The 19,783-nt window shown below is 37.9% G+C and overlaps 1 protein-coding gene across 12 annotated transcripts in view; it reads right to left on the reverse strand.

The window, feature by feature from the left end:
• Hdac9 (histone deacetylase 9) overlaps nt 1-19,783 on the reverse strand; it is an 872,989-nt gene that overhangs the window by 152,259 nt on the left and 700,947 nt on the right. For all 12 annotated transcript variants that reach the window (XM_052738328.1, XM_052738323.1, XM_052738329.1 and 9 more), the window contains 4 exons: nt 8,730-8,785; nt 8,399-8,486; nt 2,974-3,093; nt 2,571-2,668 (listed from right to left, as the gene is read on the reverse strand). In XM_052738328.1, the coding sequence (XP_052594288.1) occupies nt 2,571-2,668; nt 2,974-3,093; nt 8,399-8,486; nt 8,730-8,785 (362 nt within the window). The remainder of the gene's footprint in view (nt 1-2,570; nt 2,669-2,973; nt 3,094-8,398; nt 8,487-8,729; nt 8,786-19,783) is intronic.

Below are 19,783 nucleotides of genomic sequence, written 5' to 3' on the forward strand. Positions count from 1 at the left end.
AAAACACCATGATCAAGGTAACTTATAAAAGTTTAACTAAATTGACAACTTCAGAGCATTAGAGTCCTTGATGGTGGAGCAAAAGCATAGTGGCAGGACCATCTGAGAGTTCACATATTGATCCATAAGGAGGAGGCCAAGAGAACTAGACTCAAAAAGGTATGAGTCTTTTGAAACTTCAAAGCTCACCCTGAATAACAAACCTCCTCCACCAAGGACACACTTCTTAATCCTTCTCAAACAGACACTAACTGGAAACCAAATATTCAAACATTTCAACCTGTTGGGGCCATTCTTGTTCAAACTACCACAGACAGCCAAACAAATTCATAGAGCAGGGCCAAAGACTTTATGAATTACAATCCATTCACCTTCTACAAATGTCCCTTCCTGCCCTTGAGTAACAATGACAGACCATTTCATGTGTCCACACCATTCATGAAGTCTTTTCACTCTGACTAGTGTAGATCTACCTTCACCCTCACATGGGCAATTTCCTTTTCCCGCAGCAAGCTTCCACTCGTACTTAAAAGGCTGAGCAGTTCAGCCTTCCCTGACCTTTCAGGGAGAGTCAGCCTCTCTGCTTAAGCCATGTGGGCACCACAACAGTTACACTCTGCTTCTCTGATAATGCCTATAGCCCTGAACTCCAAGCACCACAGTCCATGCATAAAGTGTGCTTAAGAAATGTTTTTTGAATGAATTGCTTACTTTCTTGACTCATTCAAAACAAATTCACAAATATTTCCAGGCATAAACATTAAAAAATAGCCATGACAGATTTTCAACTAATAATAGTTTTCACTTAACTCTTATAGTTTAAAATATGGTTCTTAAATAACTATGAATATTATGTAGAACAGTTTTTAATTCCTGCAGTAGTATATAAGGCCACTTGTATAATTAAAATCAGGTAACAATGAACTGGGGAGTTCATAACAATTTACTAATATAACTTGCCGACTTCCAAGCAAACATAGTGCCTTTCTTGATTCACCTACTGTTTCAATGACAAAATAAAAAAGTACACTTAATATCTGTTTTTATATTATTAAATGAAATTATGTTCAAAGGAAACAAACTCATCTACCCTTCACTTTTTGATGTGAGTATAAATAGGAACAAAATATAAACTGCCCTTTACCACTGTGCATACAAGATTCATATCTACATAGAGCTGATAATTAAATGTGTGCTGTGAAACCACATTAACTTTATATGTGTTAATGTTATTAGCATATACAGTTATTTATATATGTTATATCTTTTTATTATTTATATTTTTATATGTTAATAATATTAACATCTACAAAGTTCTTAGAGTTCCTTTATGATGATAATTACTCCTAAATAATATTTTAAACTTGCTGCTAAATAAAGCAAAAATTTTCAAATACAGCCTAAGTTTATAGTAAAATTGTTCCTATTTTTGCTTCTCTAAGTACTGTGGACACCTTTGTGTATATTTTTTCCCAAAGTGTGCATCTAAAATGTGGGTAGAATTTTCTTTTGTGTACCAAATACCAAGTCAAGAATTGCTATTTTACAAGTAGCTACTTTTTTTATCTGTTCTGTGGACCTTTTTTCTAACATGTGACCTTTCCATGAGAAAAGGAAAAATGCATGACACAGAGAAGACAGGAACTTGCCAGTGTCACTTACTGGAACTTTCTCTGGAATTCCTCTTTGCTCAGCCATATTACAGAGGACTTCTCTTTTGGGGAATTTATAAATGGTAAATTTCAGAACTATAAATACCTCTCATGTTTGTTTTCATGCAGTTGTATGGTTTTTGCTGTTAACTTAACAAAACATGTAGGAAGCTCTGCATCACCAGTGAGTTAAACCTCCGGGTCTTGCAAGCTGAAGCTCACATGGGGATGATGTGTGATTTCTCCTTAAACAGACCTTTCCAAAGAACTTGGATTGTTTTGGTCTTTAATTCTAGAAAAGAAATGCTCCTTTTAAAATTTCACAGAGGCGGAGGAAGGAATGAAGGGGGCAGAAAGACAGAGACAGAGAGATAGACCATGAGTGAGATGTAGACAGAACACAAGACTGTATTTGTTGTTTGAGTTAGCTGTCAGTCTTTGTTTAGTGAAAACACAAGTGGCAGAATTTACTCCTAAATTAGCTGAAAACAAACAATTGGCTAATATTTTAAAGTGAGCAGGAAATAAACAAAAGTCTTTTGCTATCAGATGGGCTATCCCAGGCCAATGTTCTGAGAATTCCAAAGGGATTTTAGCTTGGGAAATGCTGCTCTACAAAATTACATAGGTATTAAAGGTCTTCTCAGAGCATTTACTATGTGAATGTCTATTGTAAACCACTTCACCTATTATAACAGGCACAAGTTTCCAGACAAAGTCAGTTAATAACAAATTTTCTCCTTTTTCTGTGAGAGGGAAACGCAGTCACTCGCCAATATACCTCTATAAACACAGCTAGTTCTCCATGAGCCTTGTTTTCTTATGCGTATCTCCACATGGCTTTGTGGAGAATTTACATTTCTCTTTCACATTTGGTATTTTTTAATGTGACACTTTCAGAGAGAAAGAAGTACCAACCTGAAGGCTTCGAGGTACTCAGCATCTCCCATGGGGGGGTCAAGGCCACCTGTCCAGGCAATGTTTATGTTGTAGCCTTCTCCCAGGCCTATTCCAACCTGGGAACAGAAAAACACACCGCTGTGGGTAGAGAAGGGAGGAAAGGGAAGAAACAAAAAGTGGGAAACAAGCACATGGGAGCTCTTGAAATAAACATCAAACACAGCGTCAAATCAGCTCTGCTTGACAGCCAGCGCTCTGGGTTATGCACTTGTTCTGCACTGGTTCTTGGTCCTGTGGGACAAGTGGGTAATCTGGTGTAATTTAAAACACCAGCAAAGGACAAGAAAATTAGGGGTAATCACGCAACGCAATTACCTGCGAGATACAAGTAAAAGCAGGGCTCTAAAGAAATAAACCGAACCTCATTCGGGGCTCCGCTGCCGGGGAAAAAGTTCCCTTCATCATAGCGATGGAGTGAAATGTACAGGACGCTGGGGTCAGCATAAAAGGCCTGCTGTGTACCGTTTCCATGGTGAACATCCTACAGGGAAAAGGGAACAGATGACAAACACCGGCACATCTGACTCTGGACACGGCTCTCCTCGTCTCTGGTTCCCTCTCTTCCCACCCCACCCTTCTCATTTTCTGTCTTTTCGCTCGTCTTTCCCGTTCTCCCTTTCAGCCTACTTCTACACCACCCCTTTACTTCCTGAACTTTCAGGCAAATTACCCTTTAATGCTCTCATTTTTTTAAAAACTGGCTTCTAAAAATCAGGAAACCACAGCGAGCATGCCCTGGAGACTCCAGATGAGCAGTCACTGAGAAAGCCCAGTCCTTCGGTACAATTAGATATTTATACATCGGCGCTTTGTACTCTCTGCCTCAGTGATGGAATCCTGCATCCTGTTTTATAGAGGAATTTTATGACTTATTAACTGCCAACAGTTCATAACCCCTCAGGCTTAATTAACTAGCCTCATTGGCCTCTGGAAAAAAAAGACTAATGTTTAAACTACAAACTAGTCTTTTTCAGGAGGATCTATGGGTTACAGAGCATTTTCACAATTCTTGACAGAACACTAAACCATACGTGTATGCCTTGATTTGCCAAGTCCCACCATTAAGGTCAAAGGCTTTGCAACCAGCTGAATAAATTGGCTTTCTTGAAGCATTCAGTTCAGTTAGCAATCCCTCAGCAGCTAGAGTCACTTCAAAAAAGATGCCAGATGGGAAAAGGACTTCACACTACATTTTGCTAAAATCATAACAGCAAGAGTAGAAGCAACAGGAGCACGAGCTCATTAAATGCTAAGTCGTTTGGGCCAAGGCAGGAAGATGGCACAGGGAGTTACACAATCCAGTCCAGTCTGTCTCACAGATACTGATTGAATCATGGCCTCGTCCCAGCTTCCTTCCTCATCTTTCTGTCTTTCCTACAGCTCTCCAACTTCCTGTCCCCCCCACCACCACCAAAATCCTATTATCAATGAATGAGTAAATTATTTTTGGACATTTGCAGATGATAATGATTCAAATTTTGATGGTTCTTCTACTTTTAATATAGATAAATGTCACAATTGACATTACTCATGGAAACAATAAAAGGAGTAACATTTTTAAAATATCTTTATTAAAACAAATTCAGGTATTAAGGACTTCAGTTAATACACTCAATACCTCCTGAGGAAAAAGAAGCAGGCTGCTAATGAATGCTGACCTACATATTTTATGCGGAGAAGTATTATTGTTACATTATTCACTTACATAGTTATAAAGAGCTTTGTAAACTTGTAGCTATTTAAATACATTGGGCTTTGTTTTATATCAGTAAGATTTTCACTGTTTTAAACAATGATTCCTACCACTGTTAAGTGAACACACTATTAAACACATTGGATTAATTAAAAATTATATAGGTAGGACACATGTTATATCTCTACTCTAAAAATAAGACAACTGATACTTAAAGAGCTTCCATAATTACTAAGAATCGATAGACAGGAAGCACATTGTGAAACTGGTTCTTGAATCCACTCATTACTGCAAAGCTAAATTATAATCTTATTTTTCTAATACTTTTAGAAAGCTTATGAAGTGAATTTTTTTGGAAACTAATTATCCTCCTTGAGGTTGACAGAACCTTTTTCTTCTCCAATCTCCAGCCCCCAATTCCACTAGACACTTTCAAAGCCTCCTTGATGCTGAAAACCTCCACTGAGCTTGCTATCCATGGTGTCTACATACGGTAATCCCGCTGTGCTTTGCATGTCACACTTATCCAAAAGTAATTAAAGAATCATACTACTCAGGCAGATAGGAATCATCTCAGAAATTTGCTCTAGCCAAACACAAATGCATCAGAAAAAATATATAACTTGCTGAAAATATATTAATTACTAGATTTCTGAATATTCAAAAGAAAGGGAAAGATAGTAAAATTATTTTTTATGTAAAAAAGGAAACAATTTAAGCCACAATGTATTTTATACTAGCTACTACTTATCTAGACTATGTTTAAAAAACAAACAAAACCAAAATAACTCCAAAGAAAACAACAGTAGAGGGTCATCCCTGCTTCCCTCCAGGAGCAATAGTCAGGATTGTAAGACAAACTTTGTTCTGGATATAAGAGTCCAGAGGTGGAAAAGCAGAGAAAAACACTGCTTTGACTATTCTTACTTCTTTAGTGACATTGGAAAAGTTTATTTAAGAAGAAGGGGGATGAAAAAGGATACTTTTTCCCTGGTACAAAATCATCTGCTCTTCAAAACTGTGTGAGGTGCTTGTTAGTGCACACACTGTAAGAAATGCATCTTGTCCACAGCGAAATGAAAGAACAAACCCCACATACATTATTTACAAAAATACACAAATCCATCCTAATCCTTGAGCAATTCTGGATTCTGTATTTATTTGCCAAGTCCTTAGAGATAACTATGGACACATGTAATCTGTGTGGGGTAATGACTTAGAGTGTAGGGTTGAGAGTGCCTTCTGATACTTAACTCCAGCCTCCATGTCACAAAACATTCAAACTAACAACTGTTCAGGAACTATCTGAACTTGCTTCTCCATGGCAACAAATATATATCAGACTAAGAAATAAATTTACTTGTGCCTATGAGACATTACCATAAAAATATAATGAATTATCAAAGTCTTAAGATAGATATTGAATCTAAAATGTACTTAGAACTATGAAAAATGCATATCAATACTCTACTGGTTAAAGGATATACTATAAAAAGAGATGCATTATAAAAATTTAGAACCTATATATTTTATTCTTATCTAAAATGGCTTTGAATAAATCATTCATTCTGCCAGTTAATATTATCCTTCATAATTATTTATTACATGGAGACAAAGGTCTAAATGTTTTTGATCAACAATGGAATTTCCTAAAACATAAGGACATTTGAAGTAACCTTTGTGTTATAAAGAAAAAAAAAGAGGAACTTAAGGAGAATTGTAATCTTTCCAAATTGCCTTCTGGGTCACATTACCTAAAGTCTATATGATTCAAGCAAGAAAGCCTACTCCATGGACATGCTACTACCCAGAACACAATGCTGTGCTCTTGAAAATGGAAAGGCAAATAAACCTACTTCCTTTCCATACTGATCAGCACATCAGAGACAGAAAGAAAAGACTTCATAAATAATTGAAATCATACCTGTCTAACATGTAAAACACCTCTGAATTAGGCCCTGGCCCAAACAGAAGGTGAGTTGCAGCTCTGGCTTTATATTTACTTGGATATAAAAATACCCAAACTAGCTATTAGACAATAGAGAAAGACTATTTTTAAGGGCCCCAGAGCCTCTGTGGCTAGTGAAGGGATGAAGACGTTTTCCTACTGAAGAATCTCCATCATTTCGCTGTAACTTGCAGAGCAGACTGATGGGCCAGGGAGAGTGGGTGTCTCCACATCTGCGGCCTATGAAAACTTCCTTCTCAGTTGCTGGAAGAAACAGGAATTTCCACAAAGTACCCTGCAACTGCATAGCTTGGAAGACTAGAAAGTAAGAACGTGTGGGCTGGTGGCGGTCACCCTCTGGACAGGACTTCATACACTGAGAGGATCTCAAACAAAAACTTCTCATCTGTGGGAGCCTATTGGGAAAGGAGTATCCTTTATATGAATTGGATAATGAAGTAAATCACAATCAATCAAAGGTCAGCAGCTTATAGGAAACTGACTCTTAGAGCTACCAAGTTAATCAATTTACAAATCAAGTCAGATTATCTCTATAGTGAGACCCAAAGACTATACAGCTCAATAGATATCTATACAGTTAGAATAGCCTGTGATTCTAAAGAAGAACACAGCAAACCAATCACCTTGCCCACCCCCAAAATTTCTGGATCTTCATTTGCCATTTTTTTTTCTCCAAATTTTTGGGCTTATCTCTCTAACCTCATACTTACAAAAATACAAGAATACTGATTTTTAGAAATGTACTATATTAAAATGCATGCAAATTATTAATTACTTAAAACATCATTTTGAATGTATTTGAGAAAACAGGTATAGATGTCTTCATTCATGCAAAGTTACAACAACTCTGCAGTGTTATATCTCTAGCCTTCAACACAGCCCATTTAACAGTGAACTATGACCTACTTTGAAACATAAGCATGCTTGGAAAATACACAGAAAATTAGAATGCAATATTTTTCACATGAGAATGCCTGCAGAAAAGCCACAGTATGAAAAATATCTATTCTAACCAAGCAATAGAAGTGTTCGTCAATCTTCCATTTTTGTAAATTCTTCATTTTCATGTAAATATTTTTACATGACTTTGTTAGTGGTCTCTCCACCCTTTGGGGGTGCCCACTTAACTAAATCTGAGGGCTGAAGGTTGATGTCATGACTTCCAATAAGATTTAATTATGAGTGCAGATATGAACAAGATTTAAACTATTAAGTCTTGCACTTCAAAAAAACCTCTAGCATTTTTTGCCTTTAAATCTTTTATCACCTGCAAAAATTAATTAAGTGCAGATGCAGTAGGTTTGGCTTGGATGCCAGGGTTCATTTCCTGTCTATGCTTTGTCAGACAACCTATTACACCTCCTGGTGAAGTGCAGGCAAACTGGAAAGGAGGCTCATAAATCACCATTGGCTTTCCCTCGCCAACCTTTCCTGGGCTGGTCCTTTCTGGATGGGGCAGATCTCCAGCTCATTATTCATGAATACATTTTAGACAACCTGCCAAGTGTCATCTGCATTTAAACAAACCATTTGTTAAACAAATTATAACTATTGTGTAAGAACGCATCGTGCTAAAATGCAAGATGAATCAATGCTTCTGACCTTTAACCACTCAGGGTTCCTGCAGGGAGTCATCCCAAACTGGCATCTGAGACCTGAGATCTTTTCACAAAGAATGACATGTTGACTTGTTTTAATAATACCAGTATTGCACAACAAGGGACACGATTGCTAACCAGGGGAAGTGGCCAATTGGTTACCAAGGCAACAGCACTCCTTCCAGCACATCTGACTATTTAAAGTCTATATTCTGTAGGGAAAAGTAAATTCAGGTTCTGTTGGGTCATTTTAACTGTGGAAGTATCAATTCATTTAAGGATCATAAAAGTTGCCCTGATCTGCGCCTTCTTCTCATTAAATTGCAGTTAACACCATGAAAGTGAAACGTGAATGTTTATGGTTTCAGAACTGCAATCCTGAGTTTAATGAGTTTCCACATTCAAAGGAAACACACCCTTCAGTTGTTTGCAAGTGCTAAAAGCAAGACAACCTTACAGAGAAACACGCATCCACTCCCTTTTATCTAGAGTGACTGAAAATGCAGCCCTGGCCAGGCATACATACCAGATCTACAATCAATATCTTGCTTATATTTAGTTGGTCTCTCAAGTATTTGGCGGTAATTGCAACTGAATTAAAAAAGCAGAACCCCCTGTGGAATAGAGAAGAACAGAGAAATAAGAAGGCAAATCATCCAGGAAAACCATTATAAATAATGTTCAGAGCATTTTTTTAAATGCTATATGATCTCTGAAGCCATAAATCTGCTTCTGGGAGTACCTCTCGAGAGTTTTCAGTCCATCTGTTAACAATCAGAGGCTTCAAAAACATGCCCAGGGCAGGTGACTGCCAGGAACCATGGCACGTGAAGATGGCAGTGGGTCCCGGTACTTACATGGCTGCAGATTCTTCAGCATGATGGCCGGGGGGCCTCACAACAGCAAACCCATTCTGGAAGCACAAGACAGGTTTTCAGTAGCAGGGATAATGATACTGATTGGGTCTCTGCAGCTTACATAGCATCACAGACACACAAAGAAGACTGATGTCTCTTAGACACACCCAAGCTTGTCTTCTTGCCCTTATCACCATGTGACAGAGTCAACTGAGACAACATTTAGGATCACATTTGCTCAGATTCCGTCTCAAACAGACCCACACTGAGCCAGAAGAACAGAGAGTTGAGAGTTGTATGTGACTGGCAGACAGTTATCTCAGCTCTTAGACTTGCACAACTCATTTGCAAGAACAACCTCTTATTTTCTCACATCAACATCCTACAGGGAGAGAAATTCAGTCTTGGTGCAGGTTTGGGTCAAAGTTTGGAAAGACAGGGGAAGATCCAAAGTGAAAATTCCTGACCTGGGTCCTCTCAATGGTTATTTCCACTCCAATGTCAGCAAAATGATAAATTTACACTTGCACACGCACATAGACACAAAAGAAACCCCAGAAAGGTGAAAAAGAGAACAATGGAAAGCCCATATTTCTTCCAGTCTATAAATTTAGCTTGGATGACTGCCAAGGCTTGTGAGTTTATTGGATTCCCTAAGTCAATTTTTAGCCCAAGTTCTGGAATTTTATAAAGAATTCCAGAGCTGAGCAGCAGTTAGATATAGCTATGATCAAGAAATGCCTTAACCTCCAGGTTAGCGGAAATGCATCACAGAAAGCTGAAGAGACTCCAGCATGAGGGCAGGAGCTATAAATCCTTGGAAAGCCGTTCACTTAGGAATGATGGTTTGTCTGATACAAAAAATAATCGTTTATCACACAGTTCACACCACTTTTCACTTAACTATGATTCAAGGAGTATGCTCCAAAAAGAATATTTCCTTAACACACAATCCATAACTTCTGAAATAATTTTAATATGCCTCAAGAACTTTCCTTCTAAATATTTACCTGAAATCATAAAGGTATCAAAACATCATCCTGCCTTGACCTTCATGCATATGATCACTCTTTGTTATGATAATTATATTCAATGGGTAAATTTACTATATATTTGGTGAGTGCATATAATAATGATTTTAGAGACGAATTAGAAATTGCAATCATTTAAAGATAACTTTCTGTGATTGGAAATGCCACCCTCAGTGCAACTTTACTATGAAGTGGGACCTTAACATGGCAACTTTTTCATGAGGGCTTTTTCCTTGTGTGCAGATTCATGCTGTAGTTGAGGGAGTGGGTTAGAGATGCACAGAGTGAGTTGCTGATGAAAAGGATCAGTTAGACTGATTTTTCCCTCTCTCTTGCCTTTTCCTTATGTTGTGACTGAGAATTACAACTTGACCATATGCGAGCATTGCCTCCGGAAGTCAAGGTTACATGGCCTTGTATTATTTATGTATTCGTCTGTAGTATTTTGTTATGGCAGCAGAAAATGGACTAAGAAGCTAAATTATATTTCACTAATTAAATTCTAGGGATGATGATAAACTCATCTCCCACCCTTTTCCTTAAATCACTCATACTTTCTCCAGACTTTATTATAGAAAAAGAAACTGTTAATGAATAACACAAAGTAATAAACACTGAAATTTTAAGATTAGTGGAGAATTCTGAAAAGATCACGATAAACGCAAGAAAAGTCACTGAATAAAGAAATGAAGATAAGGCATGGTAAACATAACCCACGAGCAAAGCGCCTTCCACAAGCACTGTTCAGGTGCCTCCATCCGTCTCCAGTCAAACTTCTGAACAAGGTCCACCCTTTGCTTTGTATTTTCTGCAGTAACTACCACCATTCTTTTGCAGTTCAATAAAAACTGCTTTATGAGTAAAGGGCATGTTTACATAGCACAAAGAAAAGAGCAACCAATGACCACTACGTACTGAACATGATTATTAATCAAATAAAAACAGATGGAAGGCCCAGCGGTAAGTCGTATGTTGCCATTTCCATTGTATGCTATAAAGGAGTTTCGCATTCATATGATGCTTGTAGAAGATGGACATAAACTTTCTGTAAAATAACCTTCCTGCATCTATGTAGAACTTTTGGAAAGCATCTACACCCTGAATTATTAAAGAGTACTTTCCCCGACACAGCTTTAACTGTGTCTACAAGCCACTGTGTAAAGGTCATATTTAATTTACAATGATAAAAACTGCTAATTATCTAAATAATAAGCTAGCTCTATAAAAATGATAAATAAATTATGGCTCAGTTAACCATGTGATATTAATATCAGCTACCTCCTTTGAAGATTCACTTGGATGCCTCAAGGCACTTCTAGTCATTTATTCAGACATCAATCTACTGATTTCCCAATCTCCTTAACATGGCAATGACACATGGTCCCTCCACTAGCTTACGTCAGAGGCCAATGAATTCTCTCTCCTGGCTCCTTCTCCATCCTTCCTCCATTTCATTTAAGTTCATGGCCAATTGCTGAAGGTATCATTTTGAAAAATGACTCAAATGTATTCCCTTATTCTTATGTCCAGTCCTTCTGTTTTGCTGTACTCTGCCAAGAAGCCGTACACTCAGCCCTTCCTCAAGGCTTTTGTCTTTGAAGGAGTTATCGTGCAGTACTCAGACAATCCATTCAGTATCCTGATTTCTCCACTTTCTGATGCTTGCCGTTAGTAAATCTGTATTGTGTTTACACTGTTCCTTTTAGACTGTCGTCAGGGACCGACCACGTCACCTTCATGATTTTTATGAGAAGTAAGCATCTACTTTCCCAGATGAACCTTGAGCTCACCTCCCATTTCTAGTTCATTGACCTTATTTAATTTTGCAGCTCAGAATTTATCAGCTGCCATGCTTGGTTTTCTCTCTCTCTCTCTCTCTCTCTCTCTCTCTCTTTTTTTTTTTTTTTTTGCTTTTCGAGACAGGGTTTCTCTGTGTAGCTTTGCTCCTTTCCTGGAACTCACTCTGTAGCCCAGGCTGGCCTCAAACTCACAGAGATCTGCCTACCTCTACCTCCTGAGTGCTGGGATTAAAGGTATGCACCACCACTGCCCGGCTGCTCGGTTTCTTCTTATCCTGCTCAGACTCTCAAGTCATCACTACATTTACATCTTCTCACACACTATCACCCTGCCACACCGTCACCCTGCCCTTTGTCTGGTCAGGGCACTCATCCTTAAAGAAGTCTCCCTACAGTCTCCACACAGCCTTTCCTCGGCACTCACAGTGGTGTCCTTTTTCTTCATTAAAGTGCCCGATTGGGTTAAGGCCCTAAGAACCTCACATAATCTTTATCACTGACTTATAACCTTATGTCCAGTGACTGGGAGCTAAATTTTCAATACACAATCTCTGAAGATGCACAAACCTTCAGTCCTTTACACATTTTCCATCATGGGGTCCCTTCCCTTCTTATGTACTCACACAAAATCACAAGTCTGATAAGACACACCTCACACCTGCTCTATCCCTCCATCTATCGAAGCACACATAAAAGCCAGATGTCTGGTTGTCCTTTACAGTTATAATCCTACACTCCAAGTACATTCCTCAGGATGGCTGGAAACCACACCACATTCCTTTATCAATGAACCAACTGTCCATGACTTTCACATGAGTCATTCTAGCTTTTCCTTTTTCTTCAAATTTCCAATAACCCCTGCTAACTCCTTAACTTCTGCTGAAAAGTTGTTCTTATTTCACTTAGAAAAAAAGCAACTAGAATAACATTTCCACATACCCGAAGTGAAAATGTGTTCGCTGACTCCCAGCAGTCCTTGCTGTTGACTTGTCCATCCTTTCTCCCCCGACACCTTCCCAGGCACAGCTAACTATAGCTCCCCTTCCTCTCTCTAGAGCATCTTTTTCTCTTCCACTACAGCATTTGCAATCACAGCAAATGTTTTACTCCTCTTAAAGAAAAGAAACAAACTTAGTGGCCATTGTGATGCCATCAGGAGGTAAATTCGTCTTGAGGGCTCCTCCCTTTTAAAGGGATTCAAGTCCCACTTAAAGAGGCTGCCGCAGCCTGTGTCTTACTTGATCTTCCTTCCCGCATCTTGGAAGCAGAAGCAGCTCAACTCAAGGATCACGACAGCCCTCATCTTGACTTGAGCCTCTCCAGAGCTGAGAGGCCAGTCCACTCTTTCTGAGCTATGCAACTGATGGAATCTTACTTTAGCACAAACAGAGGAAGATGTTCTCACAGTTATGCCAGGCACTATTTCTGCGCACCATCTCATTCATAATGAAGCGCCTCTTTGGGTGATGACTGGATGTACTTGCTTTGATCGGTTTTGATTTTTTCGATTTGGATACATCATGTTCATACTCACCAAGGCATCTGCTTTCTGCTTGTCACTTTGTTCTCTAGTCTGATATGACGTTAGTTGCACAGCAAGAGGCCAGTAAAGAAATGAGCTGTGGAATGCTCAGTGGTACAGAAGTGCTTCGTTTGTTTCCCCAGTCTGGCCTTGGTTTCAAGCTCTTTACTCTCACAAGTGTTTGCACTCCAGCTTTTTGCAGGTCACCATTAGACTTGCTATGAGAAGTCACCTTTTAGGGTAGATTTCCTCAGAAATGCATGAAATATTTCATGCCTTATAATAAATAAAATCTTTGTGTTGCATTTTCAATGTGAAATATATCTCACAGGCACTTGTGCTGAATATTTGGGTCCTATTTGGTGGCTCTATTTTACGATGTAGTAGAAACAAAGGCGGCAGGGCTTAGCTGGAAGAAGGAGGCCACTTGAAGGGCATGCCTGGTTGCTGACTCCTCCCACGGTCTTCTTCTCTGTTCCTGGCTGCCATGAGTGTAGGAGACTTCCTGAGTCCAGCCCTTCTCTCATGATACTCTTCTTTACCATATTCTAGAAAAATGGAGTCAGAGACTCCTTGGACTGAGCCATCCATAACCATGTGACAAATAAAACATTAAATTTAAAACAAATTGTTCTTTTCAGATATTGTCAAAATGACAAAAAGATGATGAACACATTTTGGTTTGATGAAGTAGGCTGGGAATGACTTCAAGCGATAATATTAATATTACAGAAATCTCTAGATACTCTGAACTTCTTGACAAGTAATTCATTTACTATTTGTCTATATCCCTTTATGTCTGGCAAAAAAGGATTTGTTGTATATCATACTATAAAATAAGATTTCCATAGATTCTACATTTATACCACTTTAATTAATATTTTCCTAGTAGTCTTTACTACTTTATTGTGTTTTTAAATCAATAATATACTAGTCATAAAGAACAGCCATAAGAATGAGCACAACCAACCATGTTGATAAAATACTGATATCTCAACATTTCCGAGAGGCAGAGGCAGGAAGTCTGTGGTCAATCTGGGATACCCAGTAAAATCCTGTCTGCACACAAAGAAAGAAGAATGAAAGAAAGAGAGACAGAGACAGAGAGGTCCGTGAGGAAAGAGGAAGAGGAGGAAGGAAGGAAAGAAGGAAGAAGATATACATGTCACGGACAACAAAAGATGCACTGATTTGTTCTTTTATACTGCTGAGGCCATGATAAGAGATAATGATTTCAGCTTTGTGAAAAATAATCGGTTATTCGAATTTTGGAGCACATATAATGCTTCTAGTTAGTCCTTTCCCTTTTAATCTGTATTTAGATGGCAATAGTAAGAAAATAGAAATCCTTATCCACAAAATGTTTATGTATTCTTATTTTATCCAATGGAGCTGCTCTTTAATTCACATTTTATTCGATGTTGTAAAGACCGAGTCATTAATCTCAGCGAATTCACACAATAGCGCTTTTCTGTGGACTCAGGTCAACTTTGTGGTGCTAACATTTTCATTTGAATAATCCAATCTTTCTCTTTTCCAGTTTCAAATTCTTTGCAGTTTTGAATGTGACTAACCAGAGAGCTTTTAGAATATTTTATCACCATCAACAGTAATAGTTTACATTTTAAGTTCTGAGTATGTGCCTGTTTTGTTTTTGGAGTTTCAATTAGTGTAAAGGGTACATCTCAGTTAAAGAAGAGAAATGATGTGTGTTTTGGTGTCATTATGTGTAGAAATATAATTGCCTGTCCTATAGAGCCAGATGACATTTATAATATTGCCTAAATATAAAAGTGGCTTTGAGGAAAAGAATTCTAATCATTTTAAACTAGCCTATTTTTACAATTGATGAAATCTATATTTTTCTGGACAAATTTACCAAAATGTCAAGTTTATTTTTGTGTTCTTCACATGCAGAGTGAAATTTTTCAAGGCAAATAAAGAGAAGGCAGTAAAAAAATTACTGAAACCACTTTAAATATTCATTTCTTACTTCACATAAAGCTAAGTCTATTGCTATGGTAACAGTAGGCACAGAAATTCAGAAGGTACAAAATAATCTGACTATTTTATTTGTATTGCTTATAGCCATTGTCCCAAGAAAAGTGGGAATGCACATTTCCATTTACCTGACAACCCTGTAACCAACTATGTAGTCCATGAGTGACAAAATGCCACTCACAATTTCAACACATGCTGAGAAACATAGGGTTCAAAATCATGGAAAACAAGGGCCCTGTGATCACTGAGGAGAGTGACATTGGGGGAACACACTATGTGTTACATTTAGCTGATGCAATCTCCAACAGAAAAGTGCATATTATTATTTATGCACACTTTAAGAAAAACTGAAGCAATGAACCAACACTTAAACTAACACCACCTATATCACCGACATGTCTCACAGGTCAGACATTTCTATTCTTTATTCTAGATTAAAGTAAAAGTAAAATGAAGAGAATAGAAAGTGAATGTCACCTTCACAATATGAAAACAAGACATGACGGTTGCATGTCATTTTTTTATATGTCCCAAATCAAATTTAAGATTTTTTTGATTAATTATTCTATATATAGCTATATTTTGAGGACACTGCAATATGTTTTCTGCATAGCATTAACCACAGACAACCCAGATATTGACTGAGCACTTCAGACCAGCTGATTCAAATTTGGTTTTCTGAAGTACTATTTCAACAAACTGCTAATTTAGAGCTTGGTCATTATCTCCTGATCTTAAGCATCATTACTGAAGTATTTCTAAATGGACAAAAATATCAGTGCTCAGTGAAAGAGTGTGTGTCCAAACCAAGCACAGCATGGAAAAGTTTTGCAGCACAAATTTCCAAGTAACATAGATGTGATGGTTGAATTATTACCTCCAATGCATTGGCTGAACTGGAAATTCATATTGCCACGCTTGATGTGGCTGTAATAGTTCACTGGAAGCCACAATCCCAGCTAAGCCAAAGAGATGCAGACTGAAACAAACGACTTTGCAACTCATTCTTTACCTTTGTAGAGGTTGTAGGAGGGCTTTATTTCTTTCGAGAGAGCTAGTTTGGGATATTCAAACCCACTCTGATATTCAATGATAACTATACTTATCCAATATGTCTATGAATAAACCATCTGATTCTGTTTAAACAAATAAACAAACAAAAAAGAATTGGCTTGAAGCAGTCATTCCTTCATTGTATAATACTATGCCATGGTGGTCCATGTTTTCTTCCCTCATATTATCTTGACCATAAGTACCCTTTCCAAATTCTCAATTGTTTGTCATATGTGCAAAAAAAATTTGATAATGAAGTGTGTGTGTTTGTGTGTGTGTGTGTGTGTGTGTGTGTGTGTGTGTGTGTGTGTGTGTGTGTGAGAGAGAGAGAGAGAGAGAGAGAGAGAGAGAGAGAGAGAGAGAGAGAGAGGGAGAGGGAGAGGGAGGGACTATTTTAAAGTTTTTCTATAATACTCAAAGCTTTAAAAATTGTGTGTGTGTGTGTGTGTGTGTGTGTGTGTGTTTTGCCTGCATGTATGGATATGTACCACATGCATGCCTGGTTCCAACAGAGGTCAGAAGATAGAATCAGATTCTAGGCAACTGGAGTTATATATAGATGGTTGCATCCTGATATGTGAATACGGGGAACAAACCGTAGGTGTTCTGTAGGAGCAGCAAGCCCTCTTAACCACTGGGCCATCTCCAGCCTCTAAAGTTTGTTTTTTTTTTTTTTTTTTTTTTTTTTTTTTTTTTTTTTTTTTAATTTATTTTAATTTATTTTGCAATACAATTCAGTTCTACATATTGGTCACGGATTCCCTTGTTCTCCCCCCTCCCGTCCCCCTCACCTTCCCCCCAACGCCCCCCCCATTTGTGTTGTTTCTTTTTTTTTTTTTTTTTTTTTTCCCCTTTTCTATTTTAATAAAAAGGAAAAAAAAGAAAAAGGTTATAACTAACAAAAGAAAAACTATATACAAAAGTACAATGACTATATACAATATATACAAGTAATAAATGTCTAAACAATGTCTAGTCCATTTGTATTTGACAAATTCAGAGAAAATAATTTCATTATCTATCCTATTTTGTTAAGTCCAAAATGTATCTAATTCACTTTCTATCCTAATTAATCTTCAACTATAACTAACTAACCTTCAACTATAACTAACTAATCTTCAACTCCCTCAGAGACCCAAGAAGGAAATAATATTAGCTAACAAAAATAAAAACAGAAAGTGCATGCAAGCAACTTCCAAAAAATTTGTGAGTTGACAGAAACAGCCAGCTGCCTGGACAGTCACCTGAGGTTTCTCCACAGTGTTGGGGCATCATCTTCAGCCTATAGGCTTAGCATATCACAAATAAAGTTTGTTTTTTAAAACATAATGTAGGGCTGGAGAAATGGCTCAGTGGTTCAGAGCACTTGTTGTTCTTATAGAAGGCCAGGGACCAGGGTTCAGTTCTGACAAATAACCATTGGTAACCCCAGTTCCAAGGGACTTTATGCCCTCTTCTAGCATCCATGGACACAGGCATGCACATGGTACATATACATACATGTGAGCAAAACATGCATACATGTAAAATAAAATAAATATTAAAAAATAAACTATAATCTGTTAGGTCCTATTGGGGTCTTTTATTCTTTCATTTAAGAGGTGTTTGGTGGTTGTATTTATTATTAAAAGGATTTAGACTAAATAACATTGAGAATCACATTGCATTATGTACATTAAGTACTTGAATAAGGCCCAAAACATCAATCACAATTCTTGTGGAAAGCCTATGGTAGGTCATTTGAATTCCTTTATCTGTGTTCCCATCCAAAATGGCACTTGTGGTACTAAGATAGTGCCATAAGATTTCATTCAATGACCAAGATGATACTAAAGAGAGTGACATGGGATTTGACTCTTTTAAGCTGAAAATGCTTCAGTGGCAATTAAAGCGTTGCTGTTGCTACCACTGCATGGTAAGGTTTTGGGCCAAGATCATACATGAATATTGAAGGAAACCCTCCCTTCCTCTTGTCAATCTCCAATACTTCATTTGGGGAGCTACACCATCAGAGACCTACTCAGGGATAGACAGATAAGTTGTCCCCTCTTCTGTCCCGTCTCATTCCTTCCTACATCCACAGTTACCTTGTAAGAGTGAGTGCAAGTCAGTCAAATTCTACTTTTCAGGAATAACTCATGCATAGCCATGTGGCTGAGGAGTTGCTAAGTAACCTACAATCTAAAGTTGACATTTGTAAAAATGGTTCTGCTCATCACTTACTCAACACGCCTTATATCATTTCCCATCAAAATCCTTGTTCAGTACCAACTATGGGCTCTGAACTCATCCTGAGCTCCTTCTGTTCATTTGTGCTAATTTCTGCTGTGAAATATGGCTCCATGTTGATTATACTGCAATGGCAATTTAATTCCTGGATATTAATTTCTACCTAGAGTAATAAAATTAATTTTCATTTATTAAAGATCAAAAATGTTCAGCTTTCTCTAACATACAAATCTTTATGAAAAAAGGAGGACCATTGGCCCATTGGATGGAGGACCATCCAAACCATTTATAAATTTTACATCCAAATTAGCAAATCACAGTCAACTTTCTGGATTGTCTTCTACTATACTTCACCAGACTGTATAATATTTCGGAATATATTAGTACAGCACTTAATACCAGCTAACTTAGCCTTCAGAAGGACTTTCTAAAATGAGTAGTTTAGTTTAGAACCAATGCTGTGAATCTAAAACCTTTGAAGGAAGTAAAGCATCAGAGAGAGAGAGAGAGAGAGAGAGAGAGAGAGAGAGAGAGAGAGAGAGAGAGAGAGAGAGAGAGAGAGAGAGAAACTGTCCTAAGCATACTAGAATCTGGAAGGTTAAGGGAGGTGGGGAGAGTTGCCAAGAAAACAATAAGGGACATGTGGGAATCGCATTTTGTTTCACTGAGTAAGCTCAAGGGAGCCAGGAAAACAGGAGCACGACATTAGCGGTTTAACTCATGGAGGACCCCAAAGCACACGCACAGATGGCAGCCCTTCTCCCCGAAGAATCTAGAAGGAAGAAGCTTGTTGACAGCATTGGAAAGCAGGGTTAGGAGAGGCTGGCATCTGTGGTCTTTGATGCCCACGGCCTTGAGCCTGGCAGTACTGTGGCTACGCAAGGATGAAACACACTCAGGAAAATCAGGCGTCTGGTAAGGAGACAAGGAATCTGACGATGCTCGTGTTACATGTAATTTAAGTTGAGCCTTTTCGAAAATAATAACAATGGATCCACTATGAAGAAGGTCTTGGGAGGGAGGAAGTCATCAGGATGTGGATCTTGGTAAGGCAATAATAACCTACCGAAAGCAATTTGTTTAGTTTATCAATCAGTGGTTGAATTTGACTCATGGCCCAGCAATTCAATTGCTGGATTTTCTTGAAACATGGCTGTTTCTTGGACCACATTAACCAAAAACTATCAGGTATTTTTCATCATGTAAATAGAGCCACATTATGAAAAACTTCAAGGAAAAAAATGAATTAGGGCAAGGTAATTTTGCTGTATTTTTTTCAGAAGTTGGAATTTTTTTTTTATAAAGAATGAGGAACATAGCTTTTTATAAAAGTAACAAAACAAAATAATAGTGTTGACCAAGTTGTGAGCAAAGATTATGCTGGGTAAAAAGGATGATAATCACAAAATGTCACAAAAC

Source organism: Peromyscus californicus, unplaced genomic scaffold (genome assembly GCF_007827085.1).
Source record: "Peromyscus californicus insignis strain IS unplaced genomic scaffold, ASM782708v3 Scaffold_15__1_contigs__length_86483966, whole genome shotgun sequence".
Lineage (NCBI taxonomy): Eukaryota > Metazoa > Chordata > Mammalia > Rodentia > Cricetidae > Peromyscus > Peromyscus californicus.